Raw genomic sequence first — 22828 nt, 5'->3', positions numbered from 1 at the left:
AGCACCCCAGAGGGCATCTTAGAGATGCCCCCTAAAACCTAACCTACAATCCACGTCTGTTCTGAGGCTGCCTAGACTGCCACGGCAGACATGTTGCTGGACCCCTGGGTAGGAGAACCCCAGCTCTCCTGGGCCTGCAACAATGCACATCCTGGGCGAGGTGCTAAATCTCCTGCCCCAGGATGGGCAGGGGGAAGCTGCAAAGGCATGTCCCCTCTGTGAGCTTCCCCAGGCCACTGCAACCCCCCACTCTGGCGGGAAGCTTGGCCAGAAACCCCAAATAAGGACAGGGCATGTGCCAGCCTGCCAACCCCACCCCTCAGGTGGGGGAGGCGAGGTGAAGCACATCTTGAAGATGGGAAGCCCTACACTATCAGGACTAGGCTACTGCCCCCCTCCCACAGGAGAGAGGCAGGATAGGGGGTGTACCCACCCCAGGACAGGACAGGGACCCATTGGTCCCTGCCCTTCACCTACCTGTAACGCCCCCAATCTAGTATTTAGGGGCACCCTGAACCTTCCTTCCCCAGATTCCAAAATCCGAAGAAGAAAGAAGACCTGCCCTGCAGCTGCTAAGAAGAGGAAGACACCAACTGCTTTGGCCCCAGCGCTACCGGCCTGTCGACCCTCGAACCTGCTCCAACCCGGCATCTCTTGTGGCCAGCAACCTCACAAACCCCGGAGGACTTGCCTACCTTTTGACTCTAAGCCCCTGGGACTCCCATGAGTAGAGGCTCTACTCAAAATCTACTTCTAATCCCTGGCAGCAGACCGGAACCGCGAATCCAGCACACACTGCACCAGCCAAGCCTGGCCTGTGCCGGAGTGACCAAAGACCACGAGGACGACCCCATGGCGACTGTGACCCCGAGTCCGGCACGCAAGGACCTTCCTTTGACACTCCTGAAGAAGCCTGCAGCCTCAGAACAAGGTGCCCCCCCCCCCCCAACCGCGAACAACAGAGGGTAAGATTTCCCGACACCAAAAGGCACCCCTGCACCCGGTGCCCGGTGCCCCGCGGCCCCCTGTGCACAATCCCGGGGTACCTACCTATCCTCCAACTACTCAACTTACCTCTCGAAGTGGTGGTGGCACCTGAAGAATCCTCGTCCCCGAGCTTGCAGCCTTTTTCTAAACCGGAGTTTTCCCATTGAAATCAATTGAGCGCCCGAAGGCTCAAAAGCACCCAGCACCCAGCCGCCCGAGTGGCCCTGGCAGTGCAACCTCTACACCTATCTACTTCCCCACTTGCCCTGAGTAAGTGACCAGGAGCCCATCTCCCAAAGCTGTGTGGCCTGCTAGTCAGCAGCCACCAACCAAGGCCCCCCCTACCTCTCATAGGATAACATTGGGCCTAACTCTCTCTGCACCCGGTCGCCCTTGTGCCACTGGGGGTGAACTAACTGTACCTACCTGACCCGGGGAGACCCCTGAGTCTATGCCCAGAACCTTAACTCTGCCAGTCGAGTACTTACCTTTAAACCGATAACTCAATTTTCTCCATCGTGTAACATTGACTGGCTTTTTCTGAAATTTCTTGTAAGTGTGGACTTTTCAAAACTTAAAATATTCATCAAAAATCAGCCGAAAACTAAAATACTCACCTGCTCTTAGGTGAGCTCCCAGTGCTGGATCTTGGTGCCCAGCACTGACTCTGAAAACTACTTACAACTGTACTTACCAGTAACCCAATTTTCTTCCATAGGAAATCATTGACTGTTTTCTATGAAATATTTTCTAGGTGTCAACTTTTAAAATAGCAAAATATTGTCTAAAAATCATCACAGTAATTAAGCCGACTTGTATCAGTTGATTCCAAGTACTGACCCAGGACTGAAACTAGGATCCAGTCCTGGAATTCCAAAAGTAATCCTAAAAGTAATCTGTGGCAAATAACATAAAACTTCCATTGAACTCAATGCATTATTGTGTTTAAAATAGTGTTGCCTATTGCAACCACTTGTAACTTTTTCACAAAAGCCATTTGCATATTGCAAAAGTATTTATATAAAGCATCTCATTCTGAGAAAGTATATTTTAATTCCATTTGTTGGTTCTAAAATAAAACAAGCATATATTTTTTATATATAAACCATTGGCCTAGAGTTCAGTCATTGAGTGTGTGAGACCATTTGCTGACTGTGTACAACAAATGCTTTACACTGTCCTCTGATACTGCCTTACTGCTCGACCAAGCTACCACTTTAGAGAGTAAGGTTATATCTAACTTTAGCCTCTGCCAAGCCTCTGTGGACTCTGTACACCCTGTATCTATTTGGGAACAGTATATACAGAGCCACTTTCTCACAGATGTGGATTGTAGGTTAGGTTTCAGGGGGCATCTCTAAGCTCTGTAGTGCTTTGTACATTAAATCCCACACTGGCATCAGTGTGGGTTTAATGTGCTGAGAAGTGTCTTCAGTGTTGCATTATGGTGCTGTGGACTTCGTGTTTGACGAGCTTTCAGCGCCATATACTCTTAAATGCCAGCACTGCACTTAGTGTCCAGGAATGGACCTGGGTACTGTAGGGGCACAGGGCTCATGCTCCTGTGCCCTCACCACTGGCATAGAGCACCCAGCTAGAGGGGTGGCTGATGTATGCCAGGGCAGTGTAGGTTGTTGGCATGGCACACAGGGATGTGGGCCATGTAGACTCTTTGTTTTGTCTTGTACCCAGACACTCAGCCTACAAGGGCAGTGTGTTTGTGTTAGGGTACAGGTCCTCTAAGGGTGGCACAATGAGTGCTGCAGCCCTTAGAGGCCTTCCCTGGTCACAAGGTCCTTGGTACCTAGGGTACCATTTACCAGGGGCTGACATGTGGCCAGGGTTTGCCAATTTGGGTTTTATGTTTTAGGGAAGGAACATAGGCCCTGGGCCCCTGATTGGCAGGAGTTCAGGCCACACTCAATCAAAGTACATTCAGCAATTCAGCAAAAAGTGGGGGCATGCCATGCAAGAAAGATGGCACTCTCTCACAAACGCGTCATGCACCATGTCAGAATAAAGGAGCATTTCAAAGATTGACCCGCGTGTGCTTGACTTCTTTAACCCAGGGAAGTTTTGTCATGAATGAATATGCTACTTACCAGTATGCATCTGTTCTTGGCATGTAGGGTTGCTGACATTCATATCTGTGCATAGATCGCCGCCTAGTGTTGGGTCCGGATGTTTGCACGTTGTTGTCCTGGAAGAGTCTTCGAAGTATCCTGGGATAGGTGACTCCTCCCCTGGACTACAGTGCGCATGGGCATCCTCTCCATCCTCAGATTGTTTTTCGCCATTGTGGCAGTGATGGAGTAGATACAGAAAGTGATGACCATGCTTACAGTAATTTTGAGACCTGCAGCTGCTACAGGCGCCGGGGAGGAGGGAGGGCGATATGAATGTCAGCAGCCCTACATGCCAAGAACAGATGCATACTGGTAAGTAGCATATTCAGTTCGAGGCATGTGGGCTGCTGAATTCATATCTGTGCATAGAATATATAGCAGTACCCCCTATTAGCGGCGGCTACCAGTGCCAGCTGCAGCGGTCTGAAAAAGAGTTTTGAGAACAGCCTGTCCTACAGCTGCCTTCTGTTTTGATTGCACATCTACACAATAGTGTTTGGTAAATGTGTGTGTAGTGGACCAGGTGGCTGCTCTACATATATCATGCAAAGGAATGTTTCCAAGGAAAGCCATGGAGGCCCCTAACTTACGTGTTGAGTGGGCTCGTGGTGGAATCGTTAATGTGCGTTTAGCCTTTTGATAGCAAATTTGAATACATTTAACGATCCATCTGGCTATACCTGCTTTGGAGATAGCGTTACCTTTGTGGTGTGGGGCAAAGGCAACGAAAAGTTGTTTTGTTTTCCTAAAGACTTTAGTCCTGTCGATGTAGTACATGAGGGCTCTCTTTACATCCAGTGTATGGAGTGCTCTTTCTGCGACAGTTTGTGGGTTTTGAAAGAAAACAGGCAGTTCAATAGTTTGATTCATGTGGAACTGCGATATTACTTTGGGCATGAATTTGGGGTTAGTACGTAGTACGACCCTGTTGGCGTGAACCTGTATGAATGGCTCTTGAATGGTTAGTGCCTGGAGTTCACTAACTCTTCTTAAGGAAGTGATTGCCACTAGGAAAGCTACTTTCCAGGTGAGGAATTGAATCTCACATGAGTGGAGAGGTTCGAAGGGTGGACCCATCAGTCGGGTGAGGACCAGGTTGAGGTTCCACACCGGTGCTGGTGGGTGTCTTGGGGGAATTACTCGTTTGAGTCCTTCCAAGAATGCTTTTATGGCCGGCACTCTGAATAAAGAGAGGTGCTGCCTGTTCTGGAGATAGGCTGATATTGCGGTCAAATGGACACGTATTGAGGTGTATGCCAGATTGCATCGGTATAGGTGTAAGAGGTAACAAATTATGTTCTGGATGGATGCGTCTAGCGGGTTAATGTCATTATTATTGCAATAAATGACAAATCTTTTCCATTTGGCTGCATAGCAAGCTCTGGTAGTGGGTCTCCTGGCCTCCTTAATGATGTCCATACAGTCAGGTGGCAGGTTTAGGTAGCCAAACTCTAGGACTTCAGGAGCCAGATTGCCAGGTTCAGCTGTTGCGGATCTGGGTGCTGAATCTCTCCATGGTTCTGCGTCAAATGCGCGGGTTTGATCCGCAGCCTTTGATGCGGCACCACGGAAAGTTCGAGAAAGGTGGTGTACCATGGCTGGCGTGCCCACGTTGGAGCAACCAGGACGAGTGTCAGTGAGTGTTGTCTGAGTTTGCGTGCCACCAGCGGAATCAATGGTGCTGGGGGAAAAGCGTACGCAAATCTGCCGGACCAGTTCATTCATATCGCATTGCCCTGCGACTGCAGATGTGGGAACCTGGCGGCAAAGCTTTGGCATTTTGCGTTTTCGCTTGTGGCGAAGAGGTCTATCTCTGGATGACCCCACTGCTGGAAGTACGGTTGGAGTACTGACGGGTGTAACTCCCACTCGTGCATCTGGTGGCTGTGTCTGCTGAGCAGATCCGCCATCTGGTTGTCCTTGCCGGGGAGGTGTTCCGCCATGAGGAACATGTTCCTCTGAATGGCCCACTTCCACATGCTCTGAGCCAGATGAGACAACTGTGGAGAGTGTGTTCCTCCCTGCTTCTGTATGTAGTACATGGCGGTCATGTTGTCCGTCCGGATCAACACGACTTTGTTGCACAAGTGTACTTTGAATGCTTTCATAGCCAGGAAGATTGCCATCAGTTCTAGAAGGTTGATGTGCATCTTCTTTTGTTGTATTGTCCATAGTCCCTGCACTGTGTAGTTGAGTACATGAGCTCCCCATCCCTGGAGAGACGCGTCCGCTGTCAGTATTATTTGTGGAACTGGCTCTTGGAACGGTCGGCCCTTGCAAAGGTTTTGTGGATTCCACCAATGCCAATGCAGAGAGTTGTATGCCCGACCGCTCACCAACACTAGGTCTTTTAGTTGCCCTTGAGCCTGATTCCATTGACGTGCTAAGCACTCCTGAAGCGGGCGCATATGTAGTCTCGCGTGTGGGACTATGAAAATGCAGGAGGCCATCATGCCTATCAACTGCATAAACACTCGCGAGGTAAGGGAGTGTTGGGGTTTGAACTTGGAAATCAGCATTTGTATGCTGTTGATTCTCACTAAATTTGGCTGAGCTGTGGCCGCCAGAGTGTCTATGGTCGCACCTAGGTACTGTTGTACGTGTGCGGGTTGGAGATGTGATTGTGGGTAATTTAGTGAGAACCCCAGACTGTGAAGAAGGTGAATGGTGCTGGACATTTGGCTGGCACATTGCTGGGCTGACTTTGCCTGAACAAGCCAGTCGTCCAGGTAGGGGTAGACATGAATGTGTTGCCTCCGTAGATGTGCAGCCACAGTAGCTAGGCACTTTGTGAAAACCCTGGGCGCCGTTGTCACGCCGAAGGGAAGAACCTTGAATTGGTAGTGCTGCCCTTGAATAGTGAACCTGAGATATTTCCTGTGTGATGGGTGAATGGGTATGTGGAAATACGCATCTTTGAGGTCTAGTGTGGCCAGGAAGTCTCCCTGTTTGAGCAGTGGGAGGACTTGTTGCAGGGTGAGCATGTGGAAATGCTCCGAAAGAATGTAGCGGTTGAGGGGTCCCAGGTCTAGTATAGGTCTGAGTGACCCGTCCTTTTTCGGTATTAAAAAGTACAGGGAGTACACCCCTGTACCTTGCTCGTGGACGGGTACAACCTCTATTGCGCCTTTTTGCAGCATACTTAGCACTTCCTGCTGTAATAGCTCTAAGTGCTCTGAGGACATAGGACGGTGTTTTGGCGGTATTGTGGGTGGAGTCGAGGTTAATTCTAGGCAGTAACCGTGTTTGATAATATCTTTGACCCACCTGTCCGTGGTGATGGAGTTCCACGTGGACAGGAACCTTTGTAGCCTTCCCCCGACAGGTGTTGTGTGGTCGGGAGGAAGGGAGAGGGCGTCACTGTTTGTTCTTGGGAGAGGATCTGGTATTGCCGTATCCGCGTCCTCTGCCCTTTGTGCTTGAACCACGATATCCACCCCGGGTGTTTTTATCGTAGGTACTTTGGGTGTTGCCCTTGTTGTAGGTTTGCTGTGACCCCTGTCCTCTACCTGCTCCTCTATTGCCGGGGCGACGAAAGGAGCCACTCCGAAAGGTCTGCGTTTGGAGAGCCCCCATGGACTTTGCAGTGTCTGTGTCCTTTTTTATTTTTTCTAGGGTGGTGTCAACCTCTGGCCCGAATAAGTAGTCTGGGTTGACCGGCTGGTTGAGGATGTTATTTTGCACCTCAGGTTTGAATCCGGAGATTCGTAACCAGGCGTGTCGTCGTAACATGACGCTAGTGTTTATGGCCCTGGCAGCTGTATCTGCGGCATCCAGTGCACATTTGATGGATGCGTTCGTGAGGAGTTGTCCCTCTCTGATGAGGATCTCTGCTCCCTCTTTGTATTGGTCAGGGAGATGTTGTAGTAAGGTTTCTAATGTGTCATAATGCGCTCGATCGTAGCGAGCTAGGAGCGCCTGAGTATTGGCAATACGCCATATGTTAGCTGCTTGGGCTGCAACCCGTTTGCCGAAGGTCTCTAACACCTTGGACTCTTTGTCCGGGGGAGGAGCATCCCCAGTCGTCTGCGAGTGCGCCCGTTTACGAGCATTCGCGACTACTATGGAATCCAGAGGCAACTGGCCTCTAATATAGGTAGGGTCCCCAGGCGCCGACCTATATTTTTTGTCGATCCTGGGGTTTATTACTCTTGCCCTGGTGGGTTCTTTGAAAATGTCCTTTGCTGGTTTGAGGACACCTTTCAACATGGGTAGAGTTTTGATATGTCTTTCTGAGGATGCGAAAGTATCCATGAGAAAATCGTCCTCGATGGTGTCAGAGTGGAGTTGAACACCATGATTGGCCGCAGCACGTTCAATGAGGGCGTTGAATGCGGCAGTGTCCTCTGTGGGAGACGTTTTTGCGCCATATAGCTGCGTGTCCTGTTTATCCATAGGTGCGCCCGAGTCTACAGGGTCATCCCAAGCTTGGTCAGGGTCCTGTTGGCCTTCAGAGTCCATTTCTCCGGGGTAGGGGACGTGGTCACCCATGTAGTCCTCCAAAACGTCGGTTTCGGAGTGTGTCGGAGAGAAGGACTGTGGATCTTGGTGAGAGGTATGGAGAGGTTCGTAAAGAATTGGTTCCGAATCCACTGGCAGCTATTTCTTTAGTGGGATCCGGTAGGAGTCCAAAGCTGGCTCGGAAGTTATCCTCCTCTTGTGGAGCATCATTCTGCCCGTTGCGGCATCGATGAAGTGTGATGGCGACGTCTCCGTAGTAGAGTGTTCTGCAGATGTGATCCTGGTGTGGGTGACACGTGTTCTGATTTCGAACAGTTTTGGCGCCATGGATGGTGGCAGGCCAAAAGTGATGTTGGCCGGTGCCGGAGAAGCTTTTTGAGCCTTTTTCGGCTCGGAGCCTGACGTGTCCTGGAGGGCTGCCTTGTCTTTGATGCGTTGCAAGGACGCTGAAACTTGCCGCACCTGGAACGCCGACGGTTCCTTGGCGCAGACCGGTTCTGTTGAGGCAGGCGTGGACTTCTTCGGTGCCACGGGGTCATCGAGTCGAGGAGAGGTAGTAGCTGTCGACGGCGTCGATGATTGTGCCTTTGGTGCTGCTTTCGCAGTGGTGTGAGATACAGCAGCCATTTTGACCTTTGTGGCCGGAGCCGATTGCTTCGGTGCCGGGAGCCGAGGCGGTTTGGCGGTACCGATGGTCTTTTTCCGTGTGTCGGCGCCGAAGTCGGCTGCTGCAAGCTCGGCACCGAAGTCCCGTTTGGTGCGGTCGGTGCCGACGGGTTTGGCTGGCGTCGAAGGTGTGGTGGGCTTCGATCCGACCAGTGTCACTTTCAGTTTCGGTTTCTGCTGAACCGATACGGCTTTCGGTTTCGATGAAGGGAAACCAGCCGTTTTGGGTAGTAATGGCTGTCGCTGAATGTCCGAGGCCGGGTCAGAGGGCGGGGCCGAAGGAATGCGGGATGGGTCTTGGGTAAGGCCCGAAGGCGATCCCTCGACCGGAGCCATAGACTGACGCACTGGGATATCCACAGTCTGTACGGGTAGGCCTTGCTCGTCACCGGAGCTACTCTCTTCGGCCCCATAGGCCTCATTGTAGTCTCCTACCTCGGTGTCGGCTTCGTCTCTGTGAAAGAGTCGTTCTTCGACGTCTTCCGATCCGGAGTCGTGTTCGGAAGCGGGGCTGGAGGGTAGGTTCTCCACGTCTTCCACATCTTCGTCCTCGGCGTTGAAGATGTCGGTCGGGGCCGGTGCCGCTTGCTGCGCTTCGAGTCTCGCTGCTCGTCGATTCCGGAGAGTCTTCTTGGATCGGAATCTGGCACAGGCCATACATGTGGATTCGTCGTGATCCGGCGAAAGGCATTTGTTGCACACCGGGTGGACGTCGACATGAGGATATTTCGCATTGCGTACAGGGCACCGCTTGAATAGTGTCCTCGATTCCATCGTCGGTGTCGGGTCGATGGTCGGGTATGATGCGAAAAAGTTGTTCTTGAAGTTAGTAAACTAACAAATAACTATCGATACCGATCGGGAACAGTACCGACGCGAACTAAAGGCCTTTTGGCCTGTAAAAAGTTTTTCCTAACTTGAGTCAAGATAAGCACATCCGAACCCAATGGCGGAAAAAAACAATCTGAGGATGGAGAGGATGCCCATGCGCACTGTAGTCCAGGGGAGGAGTCACCTATCCCAGGATACTTCGAAGACTCTTCCAGGACAACAACGTGCAAACATCCGGACCCAACACTAGGCGGCGATCTATGCACAGATATGAATTCAGCAGCCCACGTGCCTCGAACCCGTTTTAAAGAAGTGAGATTTCTGTATGCAATTGTTTTTAAATGATGATTTTTAACTATTGTAAGGCTGACAGCTGAAACAGTAGGATGAAGGGAGAGGCTACTAGAAGATAGGAAGCTGACTAGTGTGTTATACTCAGTAAAACATAGTTAAAAGAATGCCAGGATAGATTCTCCCAAACACCCCTTCCCCGCAAAGAATGGAGCAGCAAATCTCTTCCATTTTTTAAGGTCCCTAACAAGATTAGATGGTCCTATGGCATTGGTGCAAATATGTTGGCATGGCTCAGGGCCTTGAATGTCCATTTGACTAATGCAATATTGCAGTCCTGGACACCAGAACACCAGTGGAAAATGACCATATTCAAACAGCATACTGCATTGTAACAGCTGACTGGCCCAGGGCCTACATAAAGCCACTGCAAACCAGCTGTCACCTTATAAATTGGGATGAGAGGCTCAATAGACATCCTCTGTCAGGAATGGGTACACATTGGGTTCCCCCTGAAATAATTCCTATACTAAAGTGTAAAAAAAAACAAGCAAACAAAACATGGAGCATCTAAAGTGTGCAACAAAGAAGATGCTACAATCACTGGAGGTAAACAATGTAGACCAGGAAACATTCTAAGGATGGAGGTCAAAAGTTGTATAAGTTATGCAGGCTACTTTCCTCCCAACACCCATTGCCTCGTTACTTTTAGCTGGTCAGGTAAGGATATGGTCCCATACCACATGGCAGAAAGCATCCATAGTTCATATTAAAAACCAAAGAACAAAGCATCCCTTATTGTCCTTTAATTTTAAACAAGAGGAAAAAGCACTGTAACCTAAACAGGGAATGCTGTCAGAATGTAAGTCAACACATGAATCAATGCCACAACCAATCTCTTCTGTTTTTGTTGTGGAAAGGTTATACATTGACAATACTGTTATTCATAGACATGTATGTGAAAATAAGCTCATCAGGTCATGAAAAAAATGTCAGACTTTGTTCACTTTTGAGAAGGAAAAACTATATATCTATATATATATCTAGAGAGGGCGAGAGACACATTAAAAACACTTATGAATTAAGAGTACCTTCTGCTGCTCGATGACCCAGTTCTACTGCCAGGCCCATTACTTGATACTACTGAGATCGCATTCGCAATAGCTTCTACTGCAGATAACCTTTCTGCAAACGTGTTCCTTTCAGAGCGCTCTGCTTCTGAAACATGAAGAAAAGAATTTGGTACCAAATCAAGGAAAGGTTACATAATAAATGAAAGCAATATCACCTCTTGTCTATGCAAAAAATAGCAACTGTCAGCCAAATTTCAGTAGGCCAATGTTTCACACTTAGTTTGTTTACAAGTTTACCTTCTTCCTCCTTAGTTTCTTTGTTACTGGTTGGAAAACACACAGATACACAAGCATGGAGAATGTTGCGATTTCCATCACATCTGTGGCCTAAAAAGGAGTGAAGCATTTGAGTATTCTGATCCAATACAACTGCTTGCTCAAAATTCATTAGATATTGTCTGCAGGCTTCAAAATCACATCGGAGAATGTGCTGCATTAAAGTTTGCTTCTGTAGAGAGACAATGGAAGAAAATATCTATTTTAGACTTAAGTGAAAATCAAATGTCTGCTTCATGCTATAAAAAATTACAACAGTACAAATGTCAGATTCTGCAAATTACCAAATTTATCAATAAAGTGCTGCACATGCCTGATTTGCTTTACTGGCCGGACCTGCATTTTTTTTTATTCAGGGAATGTTCAGTGGAGGCATGCTTTCATCTCCGCTATAGTCACTGGTGGAACACCCCCCAAATCATCAAGTGTATAGATGGCAGATGCTAGTTCCTAGTGTCCCACAATGCACTACCTCATATCTTTCACCATTTGCCACTTCTAGTGAACTAATTCATTCTCTTCTCCCGGCATCTGCATTATGTTCCCTGAGAAAGTGTTTGAAGAGGGTGTGTAAAAAAAACATCTTGCCACAGTCCCACACCTGCTTCTTTGAGTGTTCTATATCTTCGCAAGTGTAATGGGAACTCTTCCAGTAACACATGTATTGAAAAGAGATACATAACTGATAAACTTGCTCTCTTCCTTCTATTGCAATTAACCCTTTGTTTAACCTCCAGGATTTTTTTGTGTCAGTCAGTCAGAAAGCTTTATTTCGATAAAAATTATCATAAAAGCATATACATACAAACATAAAACAAACAATTCATCAATAGCAATATTTATAACAAATCACAATAATTGTAAAAATACTCTGAGCTAGTAGCTTAATGGCTTATTTGAGTAAGCTCGATATAGAAAATGTTTAAAATTGTTTAAAATGTGGTTTAAAAAACAGAGAAAATACATTGTACAAGATCATCTAATGGAACTGATGAGTTTACTTCTAATAGTCCAAGACCACCCCCAAACTTTGGCCACAGCACAGACTAGCACCAAGCTTGTGTCCGATCGTAAAATGCGTAGAGCGACACGATAATTTGAGATGCCCAGAAGACTGCAAGCGGGGCCTAACCATCTTCTTCTTGGGTTTCTGTACGCTGGGCATTCAAACATAATGTGCGCTGTGCTTTCAACTTTCTCTACGCAAAACAGACAAGTATCGGGGGTCTGGTAGGGAGGCTTCCATTTACTGGTAAACTCACGAGTTGGAAGAATCTCGAGTCTGAATTGGAGATACAATGATCTGTCCGTTGGTTTTTGTACAAACTCAAAATAAGGCTCAAAGCTGACAGACTGTTTATGAGTATAAAAAACTTCAGTTATCCTGCCTGCATTGGGATTACTGAGATCCTGATTGTCAATCCAAGCCCAGTATGCTCTTTTAAGATCCACCTTGCTCACGGGAGCTCCATGGTCCCAGACATCATTTAGTCAGAGTTGATTAAGCGATTTTTTAATATTGTGGAGCCAGTTTATTTTGTGGGAGCCTGAAGTGTTCATGATTTCTCTCAGGCCCTCAGTATATTTGGCTAGCTCAGGGGTGCGCCATTGGCGGGCCCAAAATAGCAAAGGACGTAGCCTTGCGATGTCTTTGATCGAGCGCCTGCCCAAGTCACTAAGAAGTGGTTTCAGAGGGGTACCCCTTGGCATGGAGACTAAATCTCTCAGAAATTTGTTCTCGGACAAGGTGATTTCTTCAAAATTGTCATAACCCCATAATTCGGCTCCATATAGGGCCGAGCCAACTGCTTTAGCCTGGTAGATCACTAGTGCGGGAGTAATTGGCTTGCTCGTCGAAGAGCGGTGTTCTTTTGCGATTACTCCCGTGGCTCTTTTGAAGTTAAGCAGCATCTTATTAATATGGGGTCTCCAGCTTAAGGTGTCAGAGATTCTGATTCCTAGATAGTCAAATAATTTGACATGTTCTAGGAGGATTCCATCGGACATAATGGATACGCTGGGTGATTTATGAGATTTGAAGGAAAGAAGCTTAGTCTTTGATGTATTGATAGCCAAACCTCTCAGTGAACAAAACAAATGGAATCTGTCTAGGAGCTTCTGTAACCCTGCTGGTGTCTTAAAGACCAGCAGGGTGTCGTCCGCAAAGAGGAGAGTGGGGACTTTTTCACCCGCCAGGGTGGGAGCGTCAGCTGGAACATCTAGCAAAAATGTCACCACTCCGTTCACGAACAGTGAAAAGAGGGTGGGCGCCAATACACAACCCTGGCGGACTCCTCTTTTAACTAGAATCTTTTTAGTTCTCTGGGCCTGAGTTCCCCACCTCACCCTTGCGACGTTGCCCTCGTGAAGCCGGACCAGAAGGTTGAGGACAGGAGACGGAACACCCATTTCCTGGAGAACAGACCAAAGACGATCACGAGGGACCAGGTCGAAGGCGGACTTCAGATCTATGAAGGCTAGATGGAGGCTGCCCCTACCAATCGAGACGACCTTCCAGTGTAACAATAGCAGCCTAAAGACTTGGTCAATCGTGCTCGTGTTCGGTCTGAACCCAGCCTGGTAGTGTGACAAGACGCTGTTCTCAGTAGCCCAAGATAGAATACGCTCCAACAGAACCCTGCCAACCACCTTCTGACTAAAGTCAATTAGACTTATTGGGCGGTAGTTAGCAGGGTCCTTCCTGGAGCCCTTCTTAAATATTGGTATTACCTCCGCTCCTTTCCATGACTCAGGGATGGGTAGCACCTTAAGGAGAGCATTAAGTAAGATGGTAAAATACGCAGCCCAAGATTTGGGATCGGAGCGGAACAAGTCGCCAGGCAAACCATCAGGGCCTGGCGCTTTGGCTGGGACCAATCTGTTGATGGCAGTCATGACTTCTGTCTCTGTAAAAGGATCAAAATTGGCCAAAATGGGGTCTATTGAAGTAGTAGTAGAGGGAGGAACACTAGGACTTCGGGTATCCTCGCCTGCGTTAAGATTTGAAAAATGAGCAAACCATTCTTCGTTTGTAATATGGTTAGGAATTGCATTGGGATCAGAGCCTCTCGCATATCTGCAAAGGTTCCAAAAAGTGGTTCCATCCCTGGCTAGACTAGCCGTTTTCAAAGCCAGCCAGTGAGATTCCTCCCAGGTACACTTTGCTTTGGTTACGGCCTTCCTATAAACAGACCTGGCATGTTTGACTAAGGAACAATCCTTGGTTTTGATGGCAGTTGCAAGCTCTTTCCTGCTAGATCTGCATTCAGAGTTGAACCAGGAACCAGGCGATTTATGTTTATTGGAATTGTTGGAAGTAAAGGATATAAAGAATGACCCAATCGACTCGATTGTAGCTGCATGTATAGACACGGCCCTTGTACTCTCATCGGATTCCTCACATGCTTGCCTAAGTTCTGCGGTTTTTACTAGCAGTATTTCTTTTATAGATGTAAGTTTTTGTTCATCAAATGGAATTTTGGGCCATTTAAGATATCTTTTGCAATTCGATGGAATGATATCTTTAGTGAACAATGTAAGACGAGGGTCAGAGGTTGGATGGTCGGGGGGCCACGGGTTCTTTAGTGTTAAACACAGGGGGTTGTGGTCGCTATCGGTGGTGGGGACTATGACCAGGTCCACTGTGTAACGCCAGAGTCTACGATCGATTAAAATATAATCGATTCGGGATGGGCTGGAAATTCTATTGAAGGTAAGTGCTGCATGAAGGTCGGAAGGAAGTCGACCATTGGCAGCTCTCAGCCCAAATTCCAAAACCAAGGCATTCAGTTGGATTATCACCGGTGTCCATCTCTTCACTGGAGGAACAGTCAGAGAGGGTATCCCCCACCTGGCGTCTTCCTCTTCAACCTCAAGAATGTCATCAGATGCGAGGGGTTCGTAAGTACAGTTCAGGTCTCCAGCGACCAGAATGAGTGAACTGGGTGGACAAGAGGAAAGCTCCTCTTCCAGAGTGGTAACAATAGGTGATTTAATTCCTCCTTGGGTGCCTCTGACATATATGTTAAAGAGCTCAATGGTTGGTCCCCCTTTCAGCCCGCTCAAGGTTATATGCAACACATCCGGGGAGGGGCTATGAACATGACAAACTCTAAAAGAAAGGGCAATATTTATCCATATTATGAGGCCTCCAGAAGGACGTCCACGGCCAGTGGATACTGCAGGAACACAGTGGCAGGTATAACCAGATTTATACAAAGGTGTTAGGCTCCAAGTCTCTTGGAATATGTGTAGGCGAGTAGGGTCTGCTATCCTATGGTCACCCCAAATTTTTGCTTTTTGCTTCACTGGTTTTTGACATATTGAGGCTGTGGGCCTGCCAATCAGACCCCCAGTATGCTGTTCTCTCTACTAAATTTACACTATGCACCCTAGGTGCATAACCAATTGGAAGTGGATCACCCTGTGAGCCCCTGTACCAGTGTACACTAGGTACCCAGGGCATTGGTGTATCTAAGGCCTACCAGGGGCTGAAGCATGTATTGTGCCACCCCTGGCCTGGCCTAACAAATTTGACACAACTGGCTGATCACTCAGCTGGGGTAAGTTGGTGTAACCACCTCTTACTTAGGTGTAGTATACCTATACCTAACCTTAAATGGGACACATGTTAACCTATAAGTCACTCCTATGGCAGGCCTTAACAATCCTGAAGACAGAGTGCTTCGTTCTATGTGAGATGGTGCTCTGGCATGAGCTGAGCCTGTCTGCAGTGGTCGGAACCACTTCCTTCTACTGTTTCCAGATATCGTCATACCATATACTCTTAAGGGCATTATGAACCTCGCGGTTAAATGCTATCTTTGGTTTGGCTTTATCAAAACATGTCGAGTAAGGTGTCATACGAATTGGAATACTAACCCCTCGCCAATTCTGGCGACGGGGTTAGCATTCCACCCTTCTAGAGGGACACGACATGTACAGTACCTGAAACCCGGGTAAAATCAGACATAGCCTCAGCTCCACAAAATGGATGCTGCCACCACAGACACAAGTCTGCCCTCCTGCTGCTGGGAGTCCTTCCAGCTTGGGAGGTGTGGACAAAGGGTTTCCTGCCAGGGGAGGTGCGTGCACCACCCCAGACAGGATTTTGTGTATTGGTCAGGTAGGGCTTGAAAGAAACCAGACATGCCTGAGGCTCACAAGGAGCCTCGGTGCATATGCCAGTTCAAACCGGTCCTGGGGCACACCAGCCCTGGACCTGGGGCGAGCTGGACAAAGGATTGGGGGTGTAACCACTCCCCTTCCTGGTCCCACCCTTAGGGAGGGACCTAGCAGGTAGTCCGGCCCCTAGAATCCGAATAAAGGTAGGAGCTGTGTCCTAAGACTTTAGACATCCTGGAATGAACTTAACTACAAGAAGAAGACGGGAACTTCGACGCTCTGCCGCACAGAGGACTGAAGCCAATCTCCCCTGTGGTCAGGGAGTGACCACCTTGCTAACGCAAGCACCATCCAGCGAATCAACGTCTGCTTTGCCGCCGCCTCCCGCCGGAGTCCGAGCCCAGAGACTGACAAGACCTGGACCCCCAGACCTCTCACCGCCCGATCCACAGTCCCTGAAAAGAAGGAACCCGTGGAGGCACCGAGACACCTGGAGCCAGCCATCTTGAAAAGACCACGACAAGCTGCAAGCGCGACAACCGAGGCTCCCTCCAAGTTGTGCTTTGGGTCCCGAGAAGCCCAACACCCGAGCAGCATCTGCACCAAAGGTGAGCCCTCCAGCATCTCCACGATCTGCGTGGGGCCCCTCTGCATTTGGTCACTCGACGCGCCTAACCGGTTGCTGGCCCGTTGGCTAGTGGCCATCTTGGTGACGAACTTCAAGAACTACACCACTGGTCTGGTTGCTCCAGACTGGCCCTTGCTCCCCTCCAAAGGAGCAGTCCCTCTGACCTTGCTGGTCAGAACCATCAGCTTATTTCGTTTTCCACAACAATTGCTTTTGCCAAGGCTTGTTTGCTTCGATCAAGTCGCCGACACTGCCGACAGCGAGAGCCTGCGTGGGACAGCTCGTGAACCGACTCCTGGACGTCGTCGACCTTCAGGGACCACGTGGCTGCAGAGACAAGCTGCACCTTTCCTCCTGTTTGCACCCGACATCGCCTGGTACCCACCTGGTGCCACGCTGGTCACTGGCTAGTGACTGAACACTGTCCCCTCTGCTTACAGGTCTTCTACAACTTCGATCCACTCTGGGATCCACCGCATCTCTTCCGGACCGACCGCCTGCAGCATCTTTGTCTTCAGGCTCCCTTGAACAGATAGAAGAAACCCGACGCACTTCGAGACCTATGCACCCGCTTCCTGTGGGTGAGGTAAAGCTGGCACTCCGGTGCCCAAGTGTAGAGTAACATCTCTAGTGTCTGTGTTTCCAATCTTGAGTTCATAGTCCATCCGGAAGATCCTTTTTGCAGTAACTTTGTAACTTGTAACCCATTGAAAACCTATGGGAGCCCGCGTGTGACTATTTGCTCTGCACACGCAACCCGTGGACCTCCTGGTCACTAACTAAAGTTAGCTCCTTGTAGGCCCAACGATTCTAGAGGCCCTAGGCCTTTTCCCTTTTCTGTTCGTGGTACTTATACCACTATTTTAGTATATGGTTCGAGTGGCCACCAGGGCCTATCCATATAAAGTGCAACTTCTGTGTATTCTAACGTATTCTTGTTTAACGATTTGTGCTCCTGTGCTCATAAAGAGACTAGGGGTTACTTTGAGAAATAAATACATATATATTTTCAATATATATCTGTGTGGTGTCCTTTCATTGGTATAAAGGGGGGTTACATTTGGTAAAACAGCCTGCTTAACACGTTTCACGAGTTTAGCCTCAAAGACTGCTTAGCCTACGCTACCACTAGGGCAGCTGGTCCGAAAAGGGTGACTTACAACCACACCATAAGGGTTGCTTGTCATGGTACAAGGTGGTCACTTTAACTAGTGAACATCATATACCAGGCCAACTTCTCACAATAAGCAAATATCGAAAGTGGCAATAAAGTTATTCCAGTCCGGCAATATACGTTTGGCTTTCAGGCCAGCGATGTTCCATGAAATAATTTTGAGATTCATTTTTAGAGCTAGAGATTTGGAAGTATCAGGGTCCAGAGTATGTAGAGTTGAAACTGCAGGTTGTATCCCACCTTCCCCCCTAACCCCACTATGAATTACAGAAGAGGGTATTTGAGAAGGCAATCTGCAGTTAATAATCGGAACATTTGGTGATGTGTTTATCGCCGGGGTTAGTCAATCAATTTGTCCCAAGGTGGATGCACCCTCAAGTCCATGGTTTGACGGCCCACTCCTCCTCCCCGCAGTGACATAGCTTGATGTAGGGAAGCGTCTAAATTGGATGGAAGACAAGTCCGGGGAGGAGGATCTATACTCAAGTGCTATTAGGCCGTCAGCTAAGAGATGGTTAGCTAGGGTCAACTCGATTGTATCCGTAGAGATGTTGTTGGATCTAAATCTACGGGCCCTTAGTAGGTCATCTCTTATGAGGGATCGACAGCCTCTGACATGGCGGCTCCAATGGATAACCTTATTTTTTAGGGATTCTTCGCTCTCATACCCACGAGTCATAGGAACACCCACCATGTAAACAGTAGGCTGTGTGGTGGCCCTAGGTCTTTGCCCTCTGGAAGGTGGAGAAAACAAGGCATGGGCTGGAGTTTTTTGGAAGGGATAAGGCTGACTAGTCGTGGCATGGGAATTCAAAATTGGACGGGACTTCATATTGGTATTAGGAGGATTAATCTCGGCTCTGGTAGATGGTAAAGGGTTTAATCTAACTTGCGAAAGTGGTGGTAATGGTTGAGGCAGTGTAAGTGTGCTAGAGTCAGTGTTTAATGCGAGAGGTATTAGTAGATTTGAGTGACATGCAGTAGCAGATAAAATGGTTGGTGGTTGCGATAATTGCATGGGAGGTTTTTTGGCTGTCAACAGTAATTCCATTACTAGTGCTTTTAAGTCGCTAATTTCTAGCTTCAAGGCCTTGATGGTTTCCATAATTAGTCCTGCGTCTGGGGGAGCTCCTCCTAGTAGATCTTCGTACAGCCTATCCCCTTCTGGTGCAGTCCCGGGTCCAGTACCCTGAATTATACATGGGTTAGGTGATACAGGTGCATCGGGACTAACAATACTATCAATAGTCTCAACATAGTCATTATCAATATCAGCTAGTGGCTCAAAGCGATTTGTACAAACAATGACAATGGGGTCAAGGGGGACCAAATTAACAGCAGGAGCACAAGGGCTTACTTCTTCAGTAGTTAGCGTGGAATTGGCACTGTTGCTCTGCAAAGCGTCACGTGCTGTTATTAGGTTTGGAGCAGTTTTTTTACAAAACATTTGGGGAATGGTGATGGAGCCTGGGCGATTTGTTAGAGGGAGTGGGGGCGTGGCAGTTATGTCTGAATCCAGAATGGAGGTGCAATCGTCGACTAAGGAATCAATGCGATCTAACGTGGTAGCGGGCATAGGTTTTTTACTAAGCTTTCTGCCCTTGTTCCTTTTAGCCATGCTGCCAGTTAGACTAGCAGCACCCCCATTTACATCCAACATTTTCCTTTTGCCCATCGTGGCCCTCACTCAACCACACGGTGGATGGCTAGCTACTGTACAGGTTCCGAATACAAATATAGCAGAGGACCCCACAGTAGCAACACAGTACCTTATGATGGAGTCAGCGTAGATGTTAGAAGGTGCCGCGTCTGCAGCGGGTCGCAGGCGTAAGAGGGGTTGCCCAGCCCTGCCTCCTCCTGCCCCGGATGGCCACTGACGGCCCGCCCTTTGCCCGGGCTTAGCCCGGCGCCCGCCCGCGCGCGTCCCACGTTGCGGGAGGCGCGGTAAGTTTAAATGAAGCCCCAGTGTCAGGGGGCGTGTCCTCTGCTGGCTGTAAGACCCGCTGTCTCCTGGGTCCGGTGGTTTCTCTGGGCCGTAGTTCGCTGGGCCCCACTGCTGCCGCTGCGTCTCCCGCGAAGCAGGAGGTGCGAGAAGTTTAAATGAAGCCCCGGTGTCAGGGGGTGTGTCCTCTGCTGGCTGTAAGACCCGCTGTCTCCTGGGTCCGGTGGTTTCTCTGGGCCGTAGTTCGCTGGGCCCCACTGCTGCCGCTTACCGCCTGCGTTCAACTTCAATGAACTGTGCCCAAGCTGTTCTGCTCCACTGCCAGCGCTCCACCGCACCACGCTCGGATGGCTTCACAACTAGAGTGCTGACTGAGACGTAGCCTGTCATCTAAAGCAATGACGCAGGGAGTGAGCTGAAGTACGCATGTCTGTTTAGCAAAAGTTGCTAATTTCTCACAGTATTTAATACCTTGTAGTAACCGTTTGGCAATGATACCTTTAGTGACCACTGTACCCAAAGACTATTCTGCAAGCTTTAAAGAATTTCTTAGAATTTTTAATACAGTTTCTTACTACCCTAGGTAGGAATCTAAGATGCGTCCCCATAATAATCTAATCCTTAAAAATAAATACGTTTCCTGCACTCAGTTCTTGCAAGTTGATTACTCTTCTTATAAGAGTAACAAAAAATAGAAATCCTGTCTTCAGAACTGAAGTACTTTAACAAAGTTTAAAGGCTCAAATAGTGGTTTTGTGAGTCCTGTTAAACCTAGATGTGGTTTCCACTGTGGTGGTGGAACAGCATGTAAAGGGTATAATCTTCGTCCCCTCTCTGACTCTTGATTACTGTGAAAGAGAAAAACGAGTAACTTACCTGTAACAATAGGTTTGCAGCTTGACTTCTAGATGCCCATACGGTGGCGAGTGTGGGTGTGTGTGTGTGTTCTCAGATAATTTTTTCCGGCATGGAAATCAGAGGTGCCTTGCGGACTGCAGAGAAAATAGAGCAGCAGATAGATGCAAGAAAGGAAGACCACCAGAAACATCAAGGACATAGGCAGTACGAAGGAAGTTAACATAAAGGGATAATCTTGAGCAAAGAAGCTTGTTTGGCGCTGCTCACATTATTCCTCATGCAACAATGCAAGCACACCTTGCCTGCCTTTTTAAATTCTCTCTTTCGAGGTATTTGGGGAAGGCTATGAGGGGAGCTGATGCTTAATCTGAAAAATCATGAAAGAAAGGTAAGAATTTGCTCTTCACTATATTATAGAATTTGGAACATGGGGGAACTGCTCCATGCACGAGAACTAAACTTTCAAAAATGCATTAAAAAAATTCAGAAAATATCAGCTTGTCTAACGTTCCAATGCGTACCGCAATGTTCTGTTACACACTAAGCATGCTGCTTTATACTGCTTTGGAATGCACTTAAAGGTTTTTGTAAGTGTATCTGAAATATATCTATAAATCAAGAAAATAAAAAATTGCTTATTCTATACAGTACAGTGTTTCTTGGGAATGTTTACTTATTTCCTATCCTTTCTTTAGTTTCAAACATTGCTGAAGGCTTAGTCCAAAGATACGCAATATGCTTAAAGATGTTTAACACTGCAGAGAGAAAAAAAATCATGACTCCAACCACTAAATGGCAAGATAGAAGCATCTTGTGGTAATTTAGAAGACGTCAATGCTGCTACAGCCTACTTTTTGTTTATTCCCCTAATGTAAGCCGTAATAACCACCAAGTGTACTCTTAAGAGGCATAAGTAGTCATGCAGTCAATTAAATGACTATGCTATGTTACCATTACAGATTTGTCTGTTATACTTTGTTGGTAGAGGCTGAGCGTGCACAACCCAATACATCTGTCACACTGTAGAGGTAATCACTTTATAGAAGGTTTAGGAGCCTCCTTTATATTTAAAGTTTTTCATGGAGGTTCAAGTGAGTGGGTTCAGCTATTTCAGGAGCACAACTGACCTGCATTTCCTTTGAATTTGGGTGAAAAACCTCTCTGTGAATTGTAAGGGTGTCCTTGTGTATAGGGATGTTGATTAAGTTGCCTCAGGCTATTTGCATAAGATCTGATTTTTATATCCTGGTCAGAGATGCTGCTCTCCCCTTGCGCAGCTCCGTCGTGCCGCTGACCACACACCTATCTGCTTGCAGATAGGTTTTCAAGGCCCTCCTCCACCTGCCTGCGCCTCATCCTTGGTGGTCCAGTGAGAGAGCCTTGCTCTTCTGCTTCCGCTCAGCCAGCCTTCGGTAGATTTCCTGCCTCGTTTGTGCAGATGTGTGCCTTTTTGTGCCGTGTCTCCTTGTGCCTTTTCTGTGCCTTTTGGTCTCCTTGTGCCTCTTCTGTGCCTATCTGTCTTTGTGCCTTTTTCCTCTGTTTTTCTCCTGTTGCTTCCCGTCGCTGCTGACGGCGCGGCCCCTCCCCTGCCTGCCGGTTGCGCGCCGGCCTCCCAGCTGCGCCACGACCCCCACTTAATTGCAGCCGCTGCGCGAAAGGTTGAGCAAGACCTCGGACATCCTGGTCAGAGATACTGCTCTACCCTTGTGCAGCTCCGTCGTTGCTGCGCTGACCCCGGCACTTCTCTGTAGGAAAGTGGCTTTCTGTTGCAGTAACCCTCCCACTTTTTCCCAGACTGCTGATGCACCTTGACTTGATGTGCCCTGGTTCCCTGCCAATCAGGTTCCCAGGGCCTGTGTTCTTCCCCAAACCTAACCCAATTGGAATCTCTGGCCACAAGTCAGCCCCAGGTAAATGGTACCACAGGTACCCAGGGCACTGTGACCAGGGAAGACCTCTAAGGGCTGCAGCACTTCTTGTGCCACCCTTAGAGGCCCTGTACACCCACACACACACACTCTGCAAGTTTTGATTCAGAACAAAGTTAAGTGAAGACATGGCACACATCCCTGTGTGCCATGCCCACAGCCCTGGCATAGATCAGTCACCCCTCTAGCTGGGTGCCCTATACCAGTGGTGAGGGTACAGGTGCATGAGCCCTGTACCCCTACAGTGTCCAAGTCTATTCTTAGACATTGTAAGTGCAGTGCTGCCATTAAGAGTATATGGTGCTGCGAGTTTATCATTACGAACTCCACACTGAAAACTGAGAAGTTTGGTATCAAACTTCTTAGCATATTAAACCCACACTGATGCCAGTGTGGGATTTAA

At 48.2% G+C, this 22828-nt stretch overlaps 1 protein-coding gene across 15 annotated transcripts in view; it reads right to left on the bottom strand.

Annotated features, from left to right (window-relative positions):
- Nucleotides 1-22828, bottom strand: part of UBR5 (ubiquitin protein ligase E3 component n-recognin 5) — a 2036132-nt gene that overhangs the window by 1254693 nt on the left and 758611 nt on the right. For 12 of the 15 annotated variants that reach the window (XM_085605144.1, XM_085605147.1, XM_085605145.1 and 9 more), the window contains 2 exons: nt 10733-10943; nt 10454-10580 (listed from right to left, as the gene is read on the bottom strand). In XM_085605144.1, the coding sequence (XP_085461270.1) occupies nt 10454-10580; nt 10733-10943 (338 nt within the window). The remainder of the gene's footprint in view (nt 1-10453; nt 10581-10732; nt 10944-22828) is intronic. The other 3 variants (XM_085605139.1, XM_085605142.1, XM_085605148.1) reach the window with 1 other exon arrangement.

The sequence above is a fragment of the Triturus cristatus genome, chromosome 5_1, assembly GCF_964204655.1.
Source record: "Triturus cristatus chromosome 5_1, aTriCri1.1, whole genome shotgun sequence".
Classification (NCBI taxonomy): domain Eukaryota; kingdom Metazoa; phylum Chordata; class Amphibia; order Caudata; family Salamandridae; genus Triturus; species Triturus cristatus.
The sequence above is the reverse complement of the archived record's forward strand: the minus strand, read 5'-3'. Positions and strand labels throughout refer to the sequence as shown.